Below are 19,424 nucleotides of genomic sequence, written 5' to 3'. Positions count from 1 at the left end.
TATTTAGAGGATGGAGTAACCAGAGGAAACATGTATAATGAGCTGACACAGGAAGCTCCAAATATCTCCTCTTCAGCAGTCCCTCAGCCTCTGCCACTTTGGTTGGGGAGGACCTGTTTCTTGCTTTTGAAGTTCTACATCTGTCTGGGAACCAATGCTGGATTTTTATCACTTCCTGTTTTCTTATTTGGGGACAAAATTTCTGTCTGCATCAGTAATCATTTAGGGAGGAATTTTGACTTCTACAGGGAAAGCCTTCTCTCTCAATCTGCAGGCAGGTGAGTCTGAGAACTCCACAGACCCTGGGAGAGGGTCAGTGATGATGGAAGCCCTGAATGTGTACTTGAGGTCACCAGAGGACCAATCTTGCATAGCAAGAGGCCAGAGGTCATTGTGGTTGTTTTCTGGTTTTCTTAATATAATGCGCTTATTTATGGTCTAAAAATAAAGTGAACATTGCACTTGAAAATCCAAGTGTCAATCTTGACAATTAAATGGTAATCATAGAAGCTCAAAAGGAATGATGTTAGTGGTTTAGTCGCTGATTTGCTCCAACTCTTGTGTCCCCATGGGCTGTAATCCACCCGGTCCTCTGTCCATAGGATTTCCCAGGCAAGAATGATGGAGTGAGCTTCCATTTCCTTCTCCAGGGGATCTTCTCAACCAGGGATTGAACCTATGTGTCCTGCATTGACAAGCAGATTCTTTATTTTCTGAGCCACCAAGAAAATCCCTTTAGAAGGAATAGGAGGATCAAAATGCTTCCAGTACAAGTAGAAAATAATTATAAGGATCTTATTTATGAACAAGAGGAAACAAATAAGGGAAGCCCTTAAGAAAAAGAAATCTTCTACAGCTTTATATGCTTCATATAAAACATATCCAACTTCTGTTGTATTTTGTCTATTTCTGATATTGAATTGGTAGCTTATATTCCAATTTTTTCTTTTCCTCTTGGGATATTCAAGCTGTAAGATGTTCCATGTCATATCATTTTTTAATGTTCTTGGACAAAAGATATTTTTCTTTATTATTTTATCAGATATCAAGGAGATGTCACTGGAGTTGGAATGTTAATGAAGCAAGGAAACCTTTTTTATTGCATTGTCTCAGGGGTCACTGAGTGTATTGGATATTATTTTTCTTTAATGTCCATATATCCATTTCATTTTTCTCTGTTTCTTTCACTCTCACAAATTTTATTCTTCACTAAATATCAAGCAGAAATTGACTATACCGAAAATGAACCCCACATTTATTGTTCCATGAGAATTTTATAAACTGGAATTTCACAGTAAAAATTATATATTCTTTTGGAGAATAATTATTAGACCTGACCCGCTAAGCTGTAACCACTCACAGCCTAAAGAGGGTGAATCTGGGTGACCAATGTATGATGGTGACACAACACAGAACGTGGTGTGTGTGTGTGTGTGTGTGTGTCTGCACTTTTGTCTTGAAAGGGAGAACAGTTCTTAACAGCAGATGCACCTGGACCCATACGCTAAATGACTTAGATACAAAGATCAGCGCAACAGATTGAACTAAGAGACAAATCTGATATAATTCATAGAATGATTTTTTAGCTAAATTGAAAATGTGCAAGGAAACACATGGAAGGAGGGGTTCTCTGTGGACTGAAGGTTCAGCTGTAGCAGGAAGGCCACCTTGTTCCTCAGCATCCCTGACACCATCTCTAATCACTCCCCTCCTGCTTTTCCCTCTGCCCCACTGGCTTCCTTGTTTGCTATTGAACATGTGGGACAGCATCTTCCTGAGGTCCTTAGCAGTGGCAACTTCCTCTTCCAGGCACACACTTCTGACATCACTCTAGCTCCTTGTCTCTTTCTCTAGGAATCTGTTCAAACATCACCTAGTTTCCTGGACTTTCCTGAACACTCAGGACAAAATAACACCTCCTACCACTCTCTTTTATACCTGGCTTTGTTTTATCATAGCATCTATCACATATTCTGACATATTTTATTAGCATAACCTCATTCACTATCCTTGGGTTGCTAGAGGTTTGCTTTTCAGCATTTCTACTTCTTGTCTCCATGTTCTTGGAACATGGTTAGCACTAGATATGTATTTCTCAAAAGAATGAAGGAATGTCACATTAAAACTCTAGAATATATGACATCTTAGCAAATGTGATGAGAATGGGACAGAAATTCCTAGTCAGAAATGAAATGAAGTATAGCTTCAAGGGACTTTCACAGTGACTCAGTAGTTTAGAATCTGCCTGCAATGCAACACCTATTCAAGAGATGCAGGATCAATCCCTGTGTTGGAAATAACCGTTGGAGGAGGGCATGGCAACCCACACCAGAATTCTTTCTTGGGAAATCCCATAGACAGCGGAGGCTGGGGTGTGACGGTCCTTGGGGCTGCACAGAGTGGGACACAAATGAAGCGGCTCAACATACACACATACTCTATAGGAGAACTTATCTGCAAATAAAATATTAACATCAACTTCTTGAAGGCTAAATAGAAATTACAGTATTTCAGCTATGTGAATTAGTATGAGTGAAAATTGTCATTATTTTTCTTTTTCCTGGTAGTCACCTCCACCCCATGGAACCAAGTAACATTACACAAATCAGGATTTCTTCTTCTGGGACTTTCAAAGGAAGCAGAACTACAGTCCCTCATATTTGGGCTTTTTCTCTCCATGTACCTGATCACTGTGTTTGGAAACCTGCTCATCATCCTGGCTGTCAGCTAGGACTCCCACCTCCACACCCCCATGTACTTCTTCCTCTCCAACCTGTCCTTTGTAAACGTCTGTTTCACCTCCACCACCATCCCAAAGATACTGTAGAACATCCAGACACAGAGCAAAGTCATCACCTATGAAGGCTGCATTGCCCAGATGTATTTTTACATTCTCTTTGCAGAATTAGATGACATTCTCCTGAGTGTGATGGCCTATGGTCGGTACGTGGCCATCTGCCACCCTTTGCACTACACAGTAGTCATGAGCCCTTGCCTCTGTGTATTCCTGGTTCTGATATCCTGGGTGCTGATTGCCTTGTATTCCTTGCTACACAGCTTAATGGTGCTGCGATTGTCCTTCTGTCCAGAAATGCAAATCCCCCACTTTTTTTTTTGTGAACTCAGTGAGATGGTACAACTTGCCAGTTCTGACAACTTTCTTTATAACATAGTGATGTATTTTGCAGTTGTCCTGATGGGTGTTGGTCCTTTTGCTGGTGTCCTTTACTCTTACCCTAAAATAGTTCCCTGGATATGCAAAATCACATCAGCTCAAGGGAAATATAAAGCATTTTCTACCTGTGTGTCCCACCTCTTGGTTGTCTTCCTATTTTATTTACAGCCTTAGGAGTTTACCTTAGCTCTGCTGCTACCCACAGCTCACATTCAAGTACAATTGCTTCGGTGATGTACACTGTGGTCACACCCATGCTCAACCCCTTCATCTACAGTCTGAGAAATCAAGATATACAAGGGGCTCCAAAGAGATTCTACTTTATGCCAAGGTTAAAAGGTCCAATATCCCAATCCCCTGGACTGCATAACTCAAAGCCTCAGAACAAGAAACTGTGATACTTTGATCATTGTGAAATAAAATTTTCTACTATTTGTTTCCTGGGATTTCCATTTTTCTTTTCATCTTTGGATTCAGCATCTTTATGCAATTTTAGGAACTCTCCTTATTAAGTTTTTTCCTTAGTATTACGTATAGGCAGTTTTTATTTTTTCCTACTTCAAAATTTTCCTACCTTTGGGTCAAAACGTTTGGAGATTCTATTATTTGATGGGGCATCATAGATTTATTAACAATAACTGCTTCTTAAATGACACATGTCATTCCAAGCAATTTTTCTTCTATTTCCCTGAAGTAATAGTTATGAGTTGCATTAATCATTTAAAAATACACTTAACAACCAGGAGAATTTATATTATTCTTATTACAGTTGGTTGTGTCAGTGATATAGAAAAATAACTGTCAGGTTACAGGAGGATTTCTGACCATGAAGAGTCAGAACCCTTAAATCTCTTGTTCAGGTGTCAACTTGTGTGTATATCTCTACATATATCAGTTCAGTTCAGTCACTCAGTCGTATCCGACTCTTTGCCACCCCATGAATCGCAGCATGCCAGGCCTCCCTGTCCATCACCAGTTCCTGGAGTTCACCCAAACTCATATGCATCGAGTCGGTGATGCCATCCAGATATCTCATCCTCTGTCGTCCCCTTCTCCTCCTGCCCCCATTCCCTCCCAGCATCAAGGTCTTTTCCAATGAGTCAACTATTCTCATGTGGTGGCTAGCATACTGGAGTTTCAGCCTCAGCATCAGTCCTTTCAATGAACACCCAGGACTGATCTCCTTCAGGATGGACTTGTTGGATCGCCTTGCAGTCCAAGGGACTCTCAAGAGTCTTCTGCTGGGAGCCAGTGAGGGAAATCCTACCCATGGCAAAGGTCAATTGGGGAAGAGGCCTGACAGGCAAAGGCTAATCAGGACTCGAGGAACCCCCTGGACTTACCTGAGCATCTACCCCAAAGAAAACCGGAATCTGACTGCCTTACTATCTTACGCCTCTTACCAAGTCCTCTAATACTTACGGGGGCTTCCCCCCAACCACCTTTCTCTGAAAACATTAATTCAGAGCTGTAGTTTAAAAGTTCTCCTTGGCTTAAAAGGAGTGTTCCAATCCAAGCCCCTCTGATCGCTTTCTAACTTGCCTGACAAGTTTGTCCAGGCTCTTACAACTACCAATGTGACTGTTTACAGCCTCCCAGCCATGCAAGGACAGAAAGCCTAATACAGGAATTTGTTGAAGTTAAAATCAATAGAATAGTACTAAAAAAGATTTCATTGTTGAATCAATGCTTGCTGCAAAGTTTCCATATTTTCTATTGTATCCTTGGAAATATATTAATCACATATAGAGAAAATAAGTAGTAGCCTTTGATTTAACCACATCAGATCTTAGGTTAATAAATTCCTTTCTTGTAGCTCACTACACCCTTGCCTTATAGGCATGTAACTTTGTCATGTGTCTTTGGAGAATAGCACCTGAGTTTAGGAATATCACCTTGAAAGAATATAAGCCTTTTTCTAGCTAACTAACCTTTGTTAGAAGAGAGGGCCATAAACTGTTAGCAGGCCTCCTGACCAGAAGATGATGTAAACCACCTAAAACTTTTGTATATCACAAGACATACAAAAATAAGCCCTGATCCTGATAAGGGTCAAGACTGCTGACCCCCCGTGATTTTGGAGTAACTCTACCTCCCTTTCTCTATTTTTTATGTGCACAACTTAGGGTATAAAAGCAGCACTGGAAAATAAAGTTTTGGGCCTTGCTCACTGAAGCTTGGTCTCCCCCTGCCGTTCTTTCTCTTTTTCCATCCTTTTCTCTATTCTCCTTTTTCTGGTTGAGATCCTTGGAGCCCTGGGCCCTCTGAGTTTACTTATCTGCCTGGGCTTCTAAGACCCACTCGAGGGGGTGCCCTGGTGGGGTGCCTCCAGTGTTTCCAGAGGGCCCCTGCGGCCTACGTAAACAGAGCAAACCCCGTGCTGGGGTTTTATTGGTTTCCAGCATAAACCAAGGAATCATCAGCCCCTGTCTCTCTCTCTCTCTCTCTCTCGCTGACGCTGACGCCGTTCATCCCGAGGATACTGTGGGTCCATATCGAGGCAGGTCCCCGATATTCTCCAAAACCACAGTTCAAAAGCATCAATTCGTCGGCGCTCAGCTTTCTTCACAGTACAATTCTCACATCCATACATGACCACTGGAAAAACCATAGTCTTGACTAGACGGACCTTTGTTGGCAAAGTAATGTCTCTGCTTTTTTAATATGCTGTCTAGGTTGGTCATAACTTTCCTTTTAAGGAGTAAGCGTCTTTTAATTTCTTGGCTGCAATCACACTCTGCAGTGATTTTGGAGCGCAAAAATATAAAGTCTGACACTGTTTCCCTATCTATTTCCCATGAACTGATGGGAACAGATGCAATAATCTTAGTTTTCTGAATATTGAGCTTTAAGCCAACTTTTTCACTCTCCTCTTTCACTTTCATCAAGAGGCTTTTTAGTTCTTCTTTACTTTCTGCATATCTGAGGTTATTGATATTTCTCAGCAATCTTGATTCCAGCTTGTGCTTCTTCCAGCCCAGTGTTCCTCATGATGTACTCTGCATAAAAGTTAAATAAGCAAGATGACAATATACAGCCTTGACGTACTCCTTTTCCTATTTGGAACCAGTCTGTTGTTCATGTCCAGCTCTAACTGTTTCTTCCTGACCTGCATACAGGTTTCTCATGAGGCAGGTCAGGTGGTCTGGGATTCCCATTTCTTTCAGAATTTTCCACAGTTTATTGTGATCCACACAGTCAAAGGCTTTGACATAGTCAATAAAGCAGAATAGATGTTTTTCTGAAACTCTCTTGCTTTTTCCATGATCCAGTGGATGATGGAAATTTGATCTCCGGTTCCTTTGCCTTTTCTAAAACCAGCTTGACCATCTGGAAGTTCACGGTTCACGTATTGCTGAAACATGGCTTGGAGAATTTTGAGCATGACTTTACTAGCATGTGAGATGAGTGCAACTATACGGTAGTTTGAGCTTTTTTTGGCATTGCCTTTTTTTGGGATTCGGATGAAAACTGACTTTTTTCAGTCCTATGGCCACTGCTGAGTTTTCCAAATTTGCTGGCATATTGAGTGCAGCACTTTCACAGCATCATCTTTCAGGATTTGAAATAGCTCAACTGGAATTACATCACCTCCACTAGCTTTGTTCGCAGTGATGCTTTCTAAGGCCCACTTGGCTTCACATTCCAGGATGTCTGTCTCTAGGTGAGTCATCACACCATAGTGATTATCTGGGTCGTGAAGATCTTTTGTGTGCAGTTCTTCTGTGTATTCTTGCCACCTCTTCTTAATATCTTCTGCTTCAGTTAGGTCTATACCATTTCTGTCCTTTATCGAGCCCATCTTCGCATGAAATGTTCCCTTTGTATCTCTAATTTTCTTGAAGAGATCCCTAGTCTTTCCCATTCTGTTGTCTTCTCCTATTTCTTTGCATCGATCACTGAGGAAGGCTTTCTTATCACTCCTTGCTATTCTTTGGAACTCTGCATTCAGTTGCTTATGTCTTTCCTTTTCTCCTTTGCTTTTCACTTCTCTTCTTTTCACAGCTATTTGTAAGGCCTCCTCAGACAGCCATTTGGAGTTTTTGCATTTCTTTTCCATGGGGATGGGCTTGATCCCTGTCTCCTGTACAATGTCATGAATCTCCATCCATAGGTCATCAGGCACTCTATCTATCAGATCTAGTCCCGTAAGTCTATTTCTCACTTCCACTGTATAATCATAAGGGATTTGATTTAGGTCATACCTGAATGGTCTAATGGTTCTCCCTACTTTCTTCAATTTAAGTCTGTATTTGGCAATAAGAAGTTCATGATCTAAGCCACAATCAGTTCCCGGTCTTGTTTTTGCTGACTGTATAGAGATTCTCCATCTTTGGCTGCAAAGAACATAATCAGTCTGATTTCGGTGTTGACCATCTGGTGATGTCCATGTAGAGAGATATATGTATATATATACACATGGTCTTTTTGGCCAAAAGATCTTTTAGGTGACATATTGTGTGTGTGTGTGTGTGTGTGTGTGTGTGTAGAGTATTATTTAGAGTACAGTAGTACTCTATATTTCCAGCCTGGGATGTCCAGAAGCAAGCATAAAAGCTGTGGTGATATTGCTGGTACAGCTAAGAAGCACCAAGTGATAATGATGGAAACAAAAATACTGACACAGTGGAGTGGGGTGAAAAGAAGGAATTGGAGAACCAGAAAAACTAATAAGAGAGACAAGAGGAAGAAGATGTAACTGAAGAGCAGCAGAGATCCAGGACACAGGAAATAGCTGGGGGGGGGGGTTCTTTATTTGAGAGGGCACTTGATGAGAAGAGTCAACTCATTGGAAAATATCATGATGCTGGAAAAGATTGAGGCAGGAGAAGGGGAGACAGAGGATGAGATGTTCGATGGCATCACTGACTCAATAGGCATGAGTCTGAGCAAACTGGGAGGTGGTGATGGATGGGGAAGCCTGGTATGCTGCAGTCCATTGGGTCTCACAGAGTTGGACATGACTGAGCAGTCAAACAGCAAGAACAAATGAGGCACAGGACCTGCTTGCAGAATGGCACACGAAGTGTGCAGCAGCCGTTCAGAATGCAGTCCAGTGCTGCTGTGTCATCTCTGATGGGAGATAAAGCTACATCAGGACTTCAGCAGATTGATTTTTCAAGGGCTTAGTCTCTCAGTCGTGTCCAACTCCTTGCGACCACATGGACTGTAGCCACCAGGCTAGTGTGTTCATGGAATTCTCCAGGCAAGAATACTGGAATGGGTCACCATGCCCTCCTCCAGGGGATCTTCCCAACCCAGGGATCGAACCCAGGTCTCCTGCATTGCAGATGGATTTTTTTTTTTTTTTTTACTATCTGAGCCACCAGGGAAGGCAGAGAATATTGGATTGGGTAGCCTATCCTGTCTCCTAGGGAACTTCCTGACCCAGGAATTGAACAAGAGGCTCTTGCACGGCAGGTGAATCTTTTACCAACTGAGCTACCAGAGTATCCCAGGAGCTATTAGGAAGTTTTTTTAAGAGGGTAGATCAAAGGAATCAGAAAGGAACCAGAACTTGTGCCATCAGGAGCAGGCATGAGTGAAATTTCAGCTTCCATCTCCTACTGCTAGTGATCCTTCATCTCTGCCATCTCCCATCACCTCTCCCTCCTCCAGTTAATAATTCTTGTCTGTTCACTCAATGCCAACCCCCATATGCCAGCTGTTGTACTCTACACTGTACTTTTCAAGGCACTACACAGTAAGATATGAACATTTTCTTTTTGTACTTGTTTTTTATGTATTATTTGTGTGAAAAGTAGTATAAACTTATTACAGTGATGGCCGTGGCTCAGTCATGTTCGACTCTTTGTGACCCAGTGGGTTGTAGACTACCAGGTTCTTCTCTCCATGGGATTTCCCAGGCAAGAATACTGGAATGGGTTGCCATTTCTCCAGGGAAACTGACTATAGTACCATGTAACTGATTGTGTTAGTTGGGTACCTAGGCCAACTTTGTTGGACTTATGAACAAATTGGACTGAAGAATACACTCTTGGAAAGGAACTCGATTATATCTAGGAGACATGCTGTATTATATTCCTGTTTCCCCTTGAAAATGTACAGTACTTCCCACTCATGCATCTTTCCATCGCTCTGGGTAAGCCTGAATTACAAACTGGGCAAGAATTCAACCTCTCTTGTCAGTTACCCTTTGATCATAATAATGGAAGAGATTTCTGATTATAATGAGGATTTATAATGGATGATGTTCAAATGTACATTCATTGTTTCTTTTATTATTATGGCTACCTTTAGAAAAAAGTGAGATATTTGTAATCAGAGATCTCTTCCATTATTATGATCAAAGGGAAACTGACAAGAGAGGTTGAATTCTTGCCCAGTTCGTAATTCAGGCTTACCCATTTTTCTCCACAAGTATTTATTTTATTACAATTTTCCCTGGTTTCCTGGAAAGTAAACTGAATAAGATCACATGTTAATACAGTTTTTTGAAGTTACTTGAAAAATAGAATGAGCATGAATGCTGTCTCAAATATTGATGTAAATGCCCAAAATAAGAAATAGCAGATTTTTACAATTGCCTTCACATTTGTTTATTTTGATTGTTGTATTAATAAGTTCTCAATGGCTTTCTGTGCTTTGCAAAAGCTTTCAAGTCTACTTAGGTCACGTTTGTTTATTTTTGCTTTTATTTCCTTTGTTTTAGAAGACTGATCAAAAAAATACTGCTATTATTTAGCTCAAAGACAGGTCTACCTAATTATCTTCTATGATTTTTATTGTTTCCAGTCTTACATTTAAGTCTTTAATCTATTTGTGTTTATTTTTGCATATGGTGTGAGAAATATTTTAATCTAATTCTCTATACATAGCTGTCCAGTTTTACTAGCACCACTTGTGAAAGACTATTTTTTTTGTCTTTTATTATTATTCTTTCCTTCTTTTTCATGGGTTAATTTGCCATAAGTGTGTGTTTTATTTATTGGCTCTCTATTCTGTTTCATTGATTGTTTGTGTCTGTACCATGCCATTTTAATGACTGTAGCTTTGCAGTATAGTCTGAAGTTTAGGAGAATGATAAGCCCAGCTTTGTTGTCATGGCGGGGAAGGGGGTTATTTGGTTGGTTGGTTGATTTCCTTTTGCAATTGCTTTGGCTATTCAGTTTCTTTTGTTGTTCCATATGAATTTTAGGCATGTATGTGTGTTAGTCCCTCAGGTGTGTCCATCTCTTTGCAACCCCATGTACTGTAACCTGCCAGGGCTCCTCTAGCCATGGGATTCCCTAGACATGAATACTGGAGTGGGTAGCCATTTCCTACTCCAGACAATCTTCCTGACCCAGGGGTTGATGAACCTGTAATACCAGTCTGCAATCGTGATTGCAGGCTGATTCTTTACCATCTGAGCCACCAGGGATGCCCTGAATTTTAGGAATATTAGTTCTATTTCTGTGGACAATGTTGTCAGTATTTTGAATTGTTAGGAGTGAATATTGGAAGCAGAGAGAGTAGACATCCTTTTCTTCTTCCTAAATTTATAGGAATTGCTTTCAACTTTTCACTGTAAAATATGAGGTTGCTTGTGTTTATGTCATAAATGCCATTATTTGTTGAGATATGTTCCCTCTATACCCACTTTGATGAGGAATGTTATATCATGAATGGATGTTGACCTTTATCACATGTTTTTATTTATGCAACTACTTTTTAAAATTTTTTACTCTGGTATAATTGATTTACATTGCTGGGTTAGTTTCAGGGGTACAGAGAAGTGAATCTGTAATATATGTAGGTATATCAGCTCTTTTTAGCGTCTTTTCCCATGTAAGCCTTTACAGGGTATTGAATAGAGTTCCCTGTCCTTATTAGTTATCTATTTTTTTTAATTTTACTATTTTATTTATTTTTTTTATTTTTTAAATTTTTTAAAATTAATTAATTTATTTTTTATTGGAGGCAAATTATTTTACAATATTATATTGGTTGGTTTTGTCATACATTGACATGAATTCGCCCTGGGTGTACATAAGTTCCCCCTCCTGAACCCCGCTCCCACCTCCCTCCTCCCTTTATCCTCCCTCTGGGTCATCCCCCACACACCAGCTCCGAGCATCCTATAACATGCATCGACCCTTTGTCACGTGTAGATTATTTTTGGTGTGTTTGTGGGCAAGGTGGGCTCCACATCCTCTTACTCTGCCTTCTCATTTTCTTCCTTCAAGATTTCATCATTTTTGTATAACTGTGTAGCATTACATTTTATATACATACATGCCTTCTTCTTCATCCATTGATTCATTGATGGGCACTTAGGTTGTTTCCATACTTGGCTATTGAAAATAATGGTGTGATGGACTTAGGGTTGCATATATCTTTTCAAATTTGTGTTTTTGTATTTTTAGGATAAAAACTCCAATTGGAATAGCTGGATCATAAGGTAGTTTTATGTTTAATTTTTTGAGCAGTCTCCCTACTCTTTTACATGATAGCTGCACCAATTTACATTCCTATCAAGATTATGGGTATAAATGGACAAATAATTTACAATATAGAAGTAACCCACTCCAGTATTCTTGCCTAGGAAATCCCATGAACAGAGGAACCTTGAAGGCCATGAGGTTGCAAAGAGTCAGAAATGACTTAACAATGAAACAACAATAATACCTTTTAATTTATTAAATACCTTTTATGTCGTTTCGATTTTAAATATTTGAAAATATAACTTTTCTTTGAAAATACCAATTCACTTTTTCAGATGTATATTATTTGCTGTGATTCATGTGTCCTTGCATTAAAAAAATTAAAATTTATCACACCTCTGGAATAAATGCATACACTTCCATTCAAAAATTCAGGTGAAGACAATTTGGTGTGCAGAAATTGTAAAACTATATACTCTGTATCCTAAACACAGAGTATGAGCAGGAAACTTCCTATCTGACCAGACCAGTGTCCCTCAGGGAAATCGGTTATCAGAGGTGGTAGTTACAAAAAGGACTCATGCTAATGAGCAGACATAAAAAGCCATAAATATTTCCGGCGCTACAGTCCCTCTGCCTGTGCAGCCTTGGACTAGATTGGGGCATGGTTGATGCTTGCAGAGTCAGAACTCTAGTTGGAGGAACAATACTTGACTCCATCCCACTGTCTTATCTGTAGAGAGTTTCTATTTCCATCATCAACCATCCAAGAGGAGTTGGGACATCTATTTGAGACTTTCCTCTTAGAAACTCTACCCAGCTGAGTCCAGGAGCCCAGTAAATACTGCAAGATATGGTCAAAGTGAATGGCAGCCAAGAACATTCACCTGAGTTCGTATGAGAGCCAATGCAGACTAAATCAGAGCCATGAACACTGAGTTTGTTTGTTGTCTTGACTGATAAATTAATGTATTATTTCATGATGCTGAAAAAAGAAGTGAGTGCTGAGCTTTACAATGCAAGGATCAATGTTGACCATTAAATGATGGACATAGAAGCCCAGTTAGAAGAGGGAGTGGGGTATGCAAAGTGCTTTCAGTCAAAGTAGAACCTAAAGTCTAAGTACATCTGTCATTAACTGAAGTAGAGTTATAGGGTATTAGCTTTGGAGGGATGTACAGTGAGGTAGCATGTTTCTCCAGCAGAAGCATATTTAAGTATGATGAATAAGATCCAGACCTAGAATGCTGGCAAATATTTCCCCTGAAACAGCCCTTGATGAGGCATACATTTCAGTATCTCTACTCTCTTATTATTAAAATAAAAAAATATATATCAAAATTGTATGCCAATGAGCTTACCCTGCAATTATTTCATTACGTATAATATTAAATATATGTGTTGAATCATTCAGTTCAGTTCAGTTGCTCAGTCGTGTCTGACTCTTTGTGACCACATGAGCTGCAGCATGCCAGGCATCCCTGTCCATTACCAACTCCCAGAGCTTGCTCAGATTCATGTCCATCCAGTCGGTGATGCCATCCAACCATCTCATCATGTGTCATTCCCTTCTCTTGCCTTCAATCTTTCCCAGCAAAGGAGTCTTTTCCAGTGAGTCAGTTCTTCGCATCAGGTGGCCAAAGTAGTGGAGCTCCAGCTTCAGCATCAATCTTTCCAATGAATATTCAGGACTGATTTCCTTTGGGATTGACTGGTTTGATCTGGTAGAATCATTAACCCATTACTGCTTCATTTTAAATAAATCTTTGATGCTATTCAAAGTAGCATCAACTGAAGTTAAAAAAAAACAAAAAAACAAAAAAAAAACTGACCAGTCAAGTTCTTTGCTTTCATATAGGAAATTCAACATATTTTTGCTGCTGTTTTTTTTTTTAATTATTATATGCTTTCAAACCAGGAATTGAATTTTTATTATCAAGATTGCTGTTTGCCCTTAGATATGTCATAATGTATGCAATTATTTTTCCAGAATTTCTGAAAAATTAAAATTTTATGTGGCAAAATCTGTGTCAGTCATCTTATGCTCTCTCCAATATTTTTTTAACTGATGGAATTGAGCCATCACTCAAATATGTTTCACTTTCAAATCCTTGCCTTAAACATAAATGAAAAGGAATGTTCCTCTTCATGTGTTGTGCAAATATATCACACTTTTGCATATTTTGAACTACTTCCACATCTCTTATTCCTCATGGTCCTTTCATTCTAAATCTATTCTAAAAGTTGCGTCATGTTCAGCCTCCATTTGAAAACGTCTCTTTGTTACATTTGAATGAATGTCACCCATATCTTCCACATGGATATTGGAATCCATATGTTTCTAAGTAAGAGGAAATTCTAACTTAGTGCTTCCATCTCATATTATAACAATTTGCTGTGGTATTATCTCTTTCAATGTCTTGTTATAAGAAATTGAATTAGAGATATAAGTTATAATTATCATAACCTTTTCTTTAGGATTTGGTTTTGGATTTTCCATTAATTGTCACTCATATAGCTTTATTAATATTGAGTTTCACAAAGTGCAGAAGGTAAAAAACATGGATGAAGAACCCCTTGTGACTTGATGTTTCAGAGGCAGGAGGGAGACCCCCTTGTTCCTCAACATCTTCTGATACCATCTCTCCTCACTCCCCCTCCTGCTGATGTCCCAGACTGGCCTCCTTTTCTGGACTGGAACATCTTAAACGAGCACCTTCCTAAGGACCTTCAAATAAGCTGCTGCCTTGCCAAGATGCACTGCCCCAGGTATGCTCATGGCCCTAGTTCTGTCATCCTTGAGGTCTCTGTTCTAATAGCACCTTGTTCATCGATCTTACCTAAACATACGTGAAAAATCATACTCCCTTTTGACTTTCTACATCATGTCTCTTTTTTGTGCTTCATAACGCTTGCCACCATCTGACACGCTATGTAATTTTTGTTGGCTTTCTGTCACCAAATTGGGATCTTAGGAGCTTTTGTTTTCAGCACCCTACATTCACTGCAATGACAAGATTGAGACTTTGTCACTATTCAATTTATATTTTTAAGATGCATGAAAGAATTTTTCATTAAAACTTGATTACATGACACTTTGGTGAAAACACTGATAATTACACAAATTTGCTAATTAGAGATGACTCAACTGGTTCCCCAAAGTGCATAAAATCTGTGAACAAAAATTTGCAGTTAATATCTTTATGGAAAAATATAAAAGACAGCAATTCAACCCTGTGAATATTGCCCATTTGTGTGAAAATTAGTCTTGTTACTTTGTCCCTTTCCTGGTAGTCACCTTCACCAAATGGAACCAAAAATCCTAACGAGTGTTTCCGAATTTCATCTTCTGGGATTTTCAGAGGAACCAGAACTGCAGCCTCTCATATTTTGGCTTTCCTCACCATGTACTTGATTACTGTGTTTGGAAACCTGCTCATCATCCTGGCCACCATCGCAGACCCCCACCTCCACACCCCCATGTACTTCTTCCTCTCCAACCTGTCCTTTGTAGACATCTGCTTCACCTCCACCACCATCCCAAAGATGCTATGGAGTATCGAGACCCAGAGCAAAGTTATAACATTTGAAGGCTGCATCACACAGGTATATTTTTTCACACTTTTTGTAGTACTAGACATTTTACTGCTGACCATGATGGCCTATGATCGCTTCATGGCTATCTGCCACCCCCTGCACTACACGGTCATTATGAACCCCCAGCTCTGTGAACAGTTGGTGCTGCTGTCCTGGGTCATCAGTGTCCTGCATTCCTTGTTAGAAAGCTTGATGGTGTTGCATCTGGCTTTCTGCACAGTCTTAGAAATCCCCCACTTTTTCTGTGAACTCAATCAGATGATACAACTTGCCTGTTCTGACACCCTTCTCAATAACATGGTGATGTATTCTGTAGCTCTGCTGCTGGTGGGTGGTCCCCTCACTGGTATCTTTTACTCTTATTCTAAGATAGTTTCCTCCATACAAGGAATGTCATCAGCTCAGGGGAAGTATAAAGCATTCTCCACCTGTGCATCTCACCTCTCAGTTGTCTCCTTATTTTATTGTACAGGTTTAGGCGTGTACCTTAGCTCTGCTGTTACCCACAGCTCACACTCAAGTGCAAGAGCCTCAGTGATGTACACTGTGATCACACCCATGCTGAACCCCTTCATCTATAGCCTGAGAAATAAAGACTTAAGGAGGGGTCTGAAAATACTCTTTGAAAAGGTGACTGTAAAATGTCTCTTTGAAAAGGTGACTGTAAAATAAAATAGGGCATTTTGACCTCAGCTCAAAACCTGAGCTCAATGTTGTCAGTCTTTGATCAAATTGTGGAAGTAGAGCATTGCCTCTTCTATTTTCTTTGGCATTTCTATTTTGCTTTTGACTTTATGCAATTTATGTATTTGATGATATATCTGATATCCTTGATTTTTCCTTTTTTCATGTTCATACTCTTGGAATTACATTTCCAATCTTGGAGGTGAAATATTTGAAAATACACACTTTTATTTTAGGAGTCTCCATGGATCACTTAATAATTATTTCCTGTAAAATAAAATAGGCCATACTGACTATTTTTCATTTTGTCTGACTAAAAGAAACAGTCATGAGATGTACCATTCCCATAAGTTGGGAAAATACTTCCTGGCAAGAAAATCTGAGATGAGAGTTTCTCACTTTTGTGAAAATCATTCTTTACATATCACTATCTTAATGCTCTTTTTGGTAACTCAAACTTAACATGCTGCTTGTTGTCACTAGTCAAGGGCATTTTACTTACTAGGCTCTTGGTCTTCTGTCCAACCTTGTCTCTACTTGGTCTACCACAGTCATTAGCAATTAGCCATTGACAATAAAATACATCTCCAAGTGGAGTCTACTCTGAAGTCACCTATAAAGAAATAAATAGATACCGCAAGCCTTTAGAGTGGACTTTCCAGGTGATGCTAGTTATAAAGAACCCACGTGCCAATGCAGGAGATGAGATACGGGTTTGATTCTTGGATCTGAAAGATCCTCCGGAGAAGTAAATGGCAACACACTCCAATATTCTTACCTGGAAAAGACCATGGACAGAGGAGCCTTGGGGGTTAGGTCCATAGGGTCACAAAGAATAGGACATGATAGAGGAACTAAGCACACAAGGCCCTAGAGTAGGGTTAAACCTAAGTATGGTGAGACAAAATATTAAATCTATGAGAAAGATGTATTTTTCATGCAGCTCATATACTCATTAACATATGGACTATCAGTGTTCATTTAAAAGGTATATTCATTGAGCTGAAGGACTGTAGGCATGTTTTGGTTTTTATTAAGTTATTTTCTTGTGTCTGTTTGAAATTTCCACTGCCTCCACAAAATATGATTCCTTCCATTCCTCAAAATGAAATATCTTCCACTCCTCAGAATTTTCTCAAAACCACTAAAGGGTAGAGAATGAATGGTATTAACATCAGCCATTATATATCATCCCCATAATTAAAGGATGAGTCCCTGGAAAGCTTGGAATCCTGTTGTGCAAACACACATATTCTTCCACCCTCTCCACATGACCTCAAAGGGATAGCAATTAAGTCACTGTTTCATTTTTTTTATTTCATATTTTACATAAAATAAAGGTGAATAGCAAGTAGTCATGACAGTTATCTTCATGTATCAAAACAAATGCTTCAAGCAAACAGAATGAGACTATTTCAATTACATTCAATTCAATTCAGTTTTATTATTCTATCAGTTAGTTGTTGTGAAACTGAGCAGGACCTTGTGGGGTCTTCCTAGAGGTAGACCCTTCTGTGTCTCCTTAATCTTGTGTGTTGAAAAGTTTAGCCTCTTAGGTCTTCCCTGAGCTCCAAAGAGCAGATTTAATCACAGAAGTGTGAAAATGCAGAATCAAAGGAAAGCAGCCAAGTAAGACAAAGTAATAATAGCTTAGTCATAAAACAAAGTCAAGGACTTTTGGGCTTCCATGTTGGCTCAGTGGTAAAGATCTGCCTGACAATGCAGGAGATGCAGGTTTGATCCCTGAGTCAGGAAGATTCCCTGGAGAAGGGAATGGCTACCCACTCTAGCATTCTTGCCTGGAAAACTCCATGGACAAAGGAGCCTGTCAGGCTACAGTCCATGGGGTTTAAAGAGTCATCTATAACTGAGTGTGAGTGTATATATATACATACACATATACACATTGATCTTTTTTGAAAAATAGCATTTCAGACTTTTCAGAAGTAAATTATTTGGTGTGATACATGGGTCCTTGTTTAAAAAAAAAGAACTGATCACACATCTGGAGTGAATGCTTACACTTTTCATTCCAAAGCTCAAGTGAAGACAATTTGGAGTGGCGATAATGTAAAACTACATGCAAGATTCTAAAATATAACCACAGCCTTGCTTACTCAAAAATGGCCACAGTACAGTATCTGTACCATGAACACCATTCAGGAAACTCTTGACTCACCAGGCAAGACCTGCTGATCAGAAACTGCATATGAACTAGTGTCTGGGTGACTGGTATGACAGTGATGAGGGGAGAGTACTGGTCTAGAGTAGGTTTACTCATTTTCTCACTTTCTGACCTGTTGTAGTAGGATCATTCTTTGTGCTGGGTGGTGTCCTGGGCATTGTAGATGTTTAGCAGTGTCCCTTCAACATGACCAAATATCACACGTGGCAAAGGCATCTCTGAGAACAGCTGGACCACAGTTTGAAAACCGGAATCAACCTGAAAGAATTCCAAAAAAAAAAAAGTCCCTTGCCTTATTCAGATTATAATGTGCAGATCACTAATTTCCATGAACCCATTTCTGCCATGAGAATGGAGTTTGGAATAGTACCACGTCACAGAATGGAGTTTTCTAAAAATTAAGTTATGCAGTCCCTATATGGTCCTAAAATCCATACACTTCTTTTTTTTTAATTTATTTATTTTCATTGGAGACTAATTACATTATTATACTGACTTTACCATCCAGTTCAGTCGCTCAGTCATGTCCGACTCTTTGCAACCCCATGAATCACAGCACGCCAGGCCTCCCTGTCCATCACCAACTCCCAGAGTTCACTCAAACTCATGTCCACAGAGTCGGTGATGCCATCCAGCCATCTCATTCTCTGTCGTCCCCGTCTCCTCCCGCCTCCAATCATTCCCAGCATCAGAGTCTTTTCCAGTGAGTCAACTCATCGCATGAGGTGGCCAAAGTATTGCGGTTTCAGCTTTAGCATCAGTCCTTCCAATGAACACCCAGGATTGATCTCCTTTAGAATGGACTGGTTGGATCTCCTTTCAGTCCAAGGGATTCTCAAGAGTCTTCTCCAGCACCACAGTTCAAAAGCATCAATTCTTCGGTGATCAGCTTTCTTCACAGTCCAACTCTCACATCCATACATGACCACTGGAAAAACCATAGCCTTGACTAGACAGATTTTTGTTGGCAAAGTAATGTCTCTGCTTTTTAATATGCTATCTAGGTTGGTCATAACTTTCCTTCCAAGGAGTAAGCGTCTTTTAATTTCATGGCTGCAATCAGCATCTGCAGTGATTTTGGAGCCCAAAAAAATAAAGTCTGACACTGTTTCCACAGTTTTTTCATCTATTTCCCAAGAAGTGATGGGACCAGATGCCATGATCTTTGTTTTCTGAATGTTGAGCTTCAAGCCAACCTTTTCACTCTCCTCTTTGACTTTCATCAAGACGCTTTTGAGTTCCTCTTCACTTTCTGCCATAAGGGTGGTGTCATCTGCATATCCGAGGTTATTGATATTTCTCCCAGCAATCTTGATTTCAGCTCGTGCTTCTTCCAGCCCAACGTTCCTCATGATGTACTCTGCATATAAGTTAAATAAGCAGGGTGACAATATAC

At 39.7% G+C, this 19,424-nt stretch overlaps 1 protein-coding gene and 1 pseudogene across 1 annotated transcript; both read left to right on the top strand.

Annotated features, from left to right (window-relative positions):
* The first annotated feature begins 2,580 nt into the window (after positions 1-2,580).
* LOC129558139 (olfactory receptor-like protein OLF4) lies at positions 2,581-3,573 on the top strand (annotated as a pseudogene).
* An 11,296-nt stretch (positions 3,574-14,869) lies between these two features.
* Positions 14,870-15,831, top strand: LOC129558140 (olfactory receptor 7A17-like). Its single transcript, XM_088839321.1, has one exon. The coding sequence runs from the start codon at positions 14,968-14,970 to the stop codon at positions 15,829-15,831; it is 864 nt and encodes a 287-aa protein (XP_088695447.1). The 5' UTR covers positions 14,870-14,967.
* Positions 15,832-19,424: the final 3,593 nt, after the last annotated feature.

This window comes from Moschus berezovskii, chromosome 8, assembly GCF_049115385.1.
Source record: "Moschus berezovskii isolate FMDL1 chromosome 8, NW_MosBer_1.0, whole genome shotgun sequence".
In the NCBI taxonomy this organism is placed as follows: domain Eukaryota; kingdom Metazoa; phylum Chordata; class Mammalia; order Artiodactyla; family Moschidae; genus Moschus; species Moschus berezovskii.
This window is presented reverse-complemented; position numbering and strand designations above follow the sequence as displayed.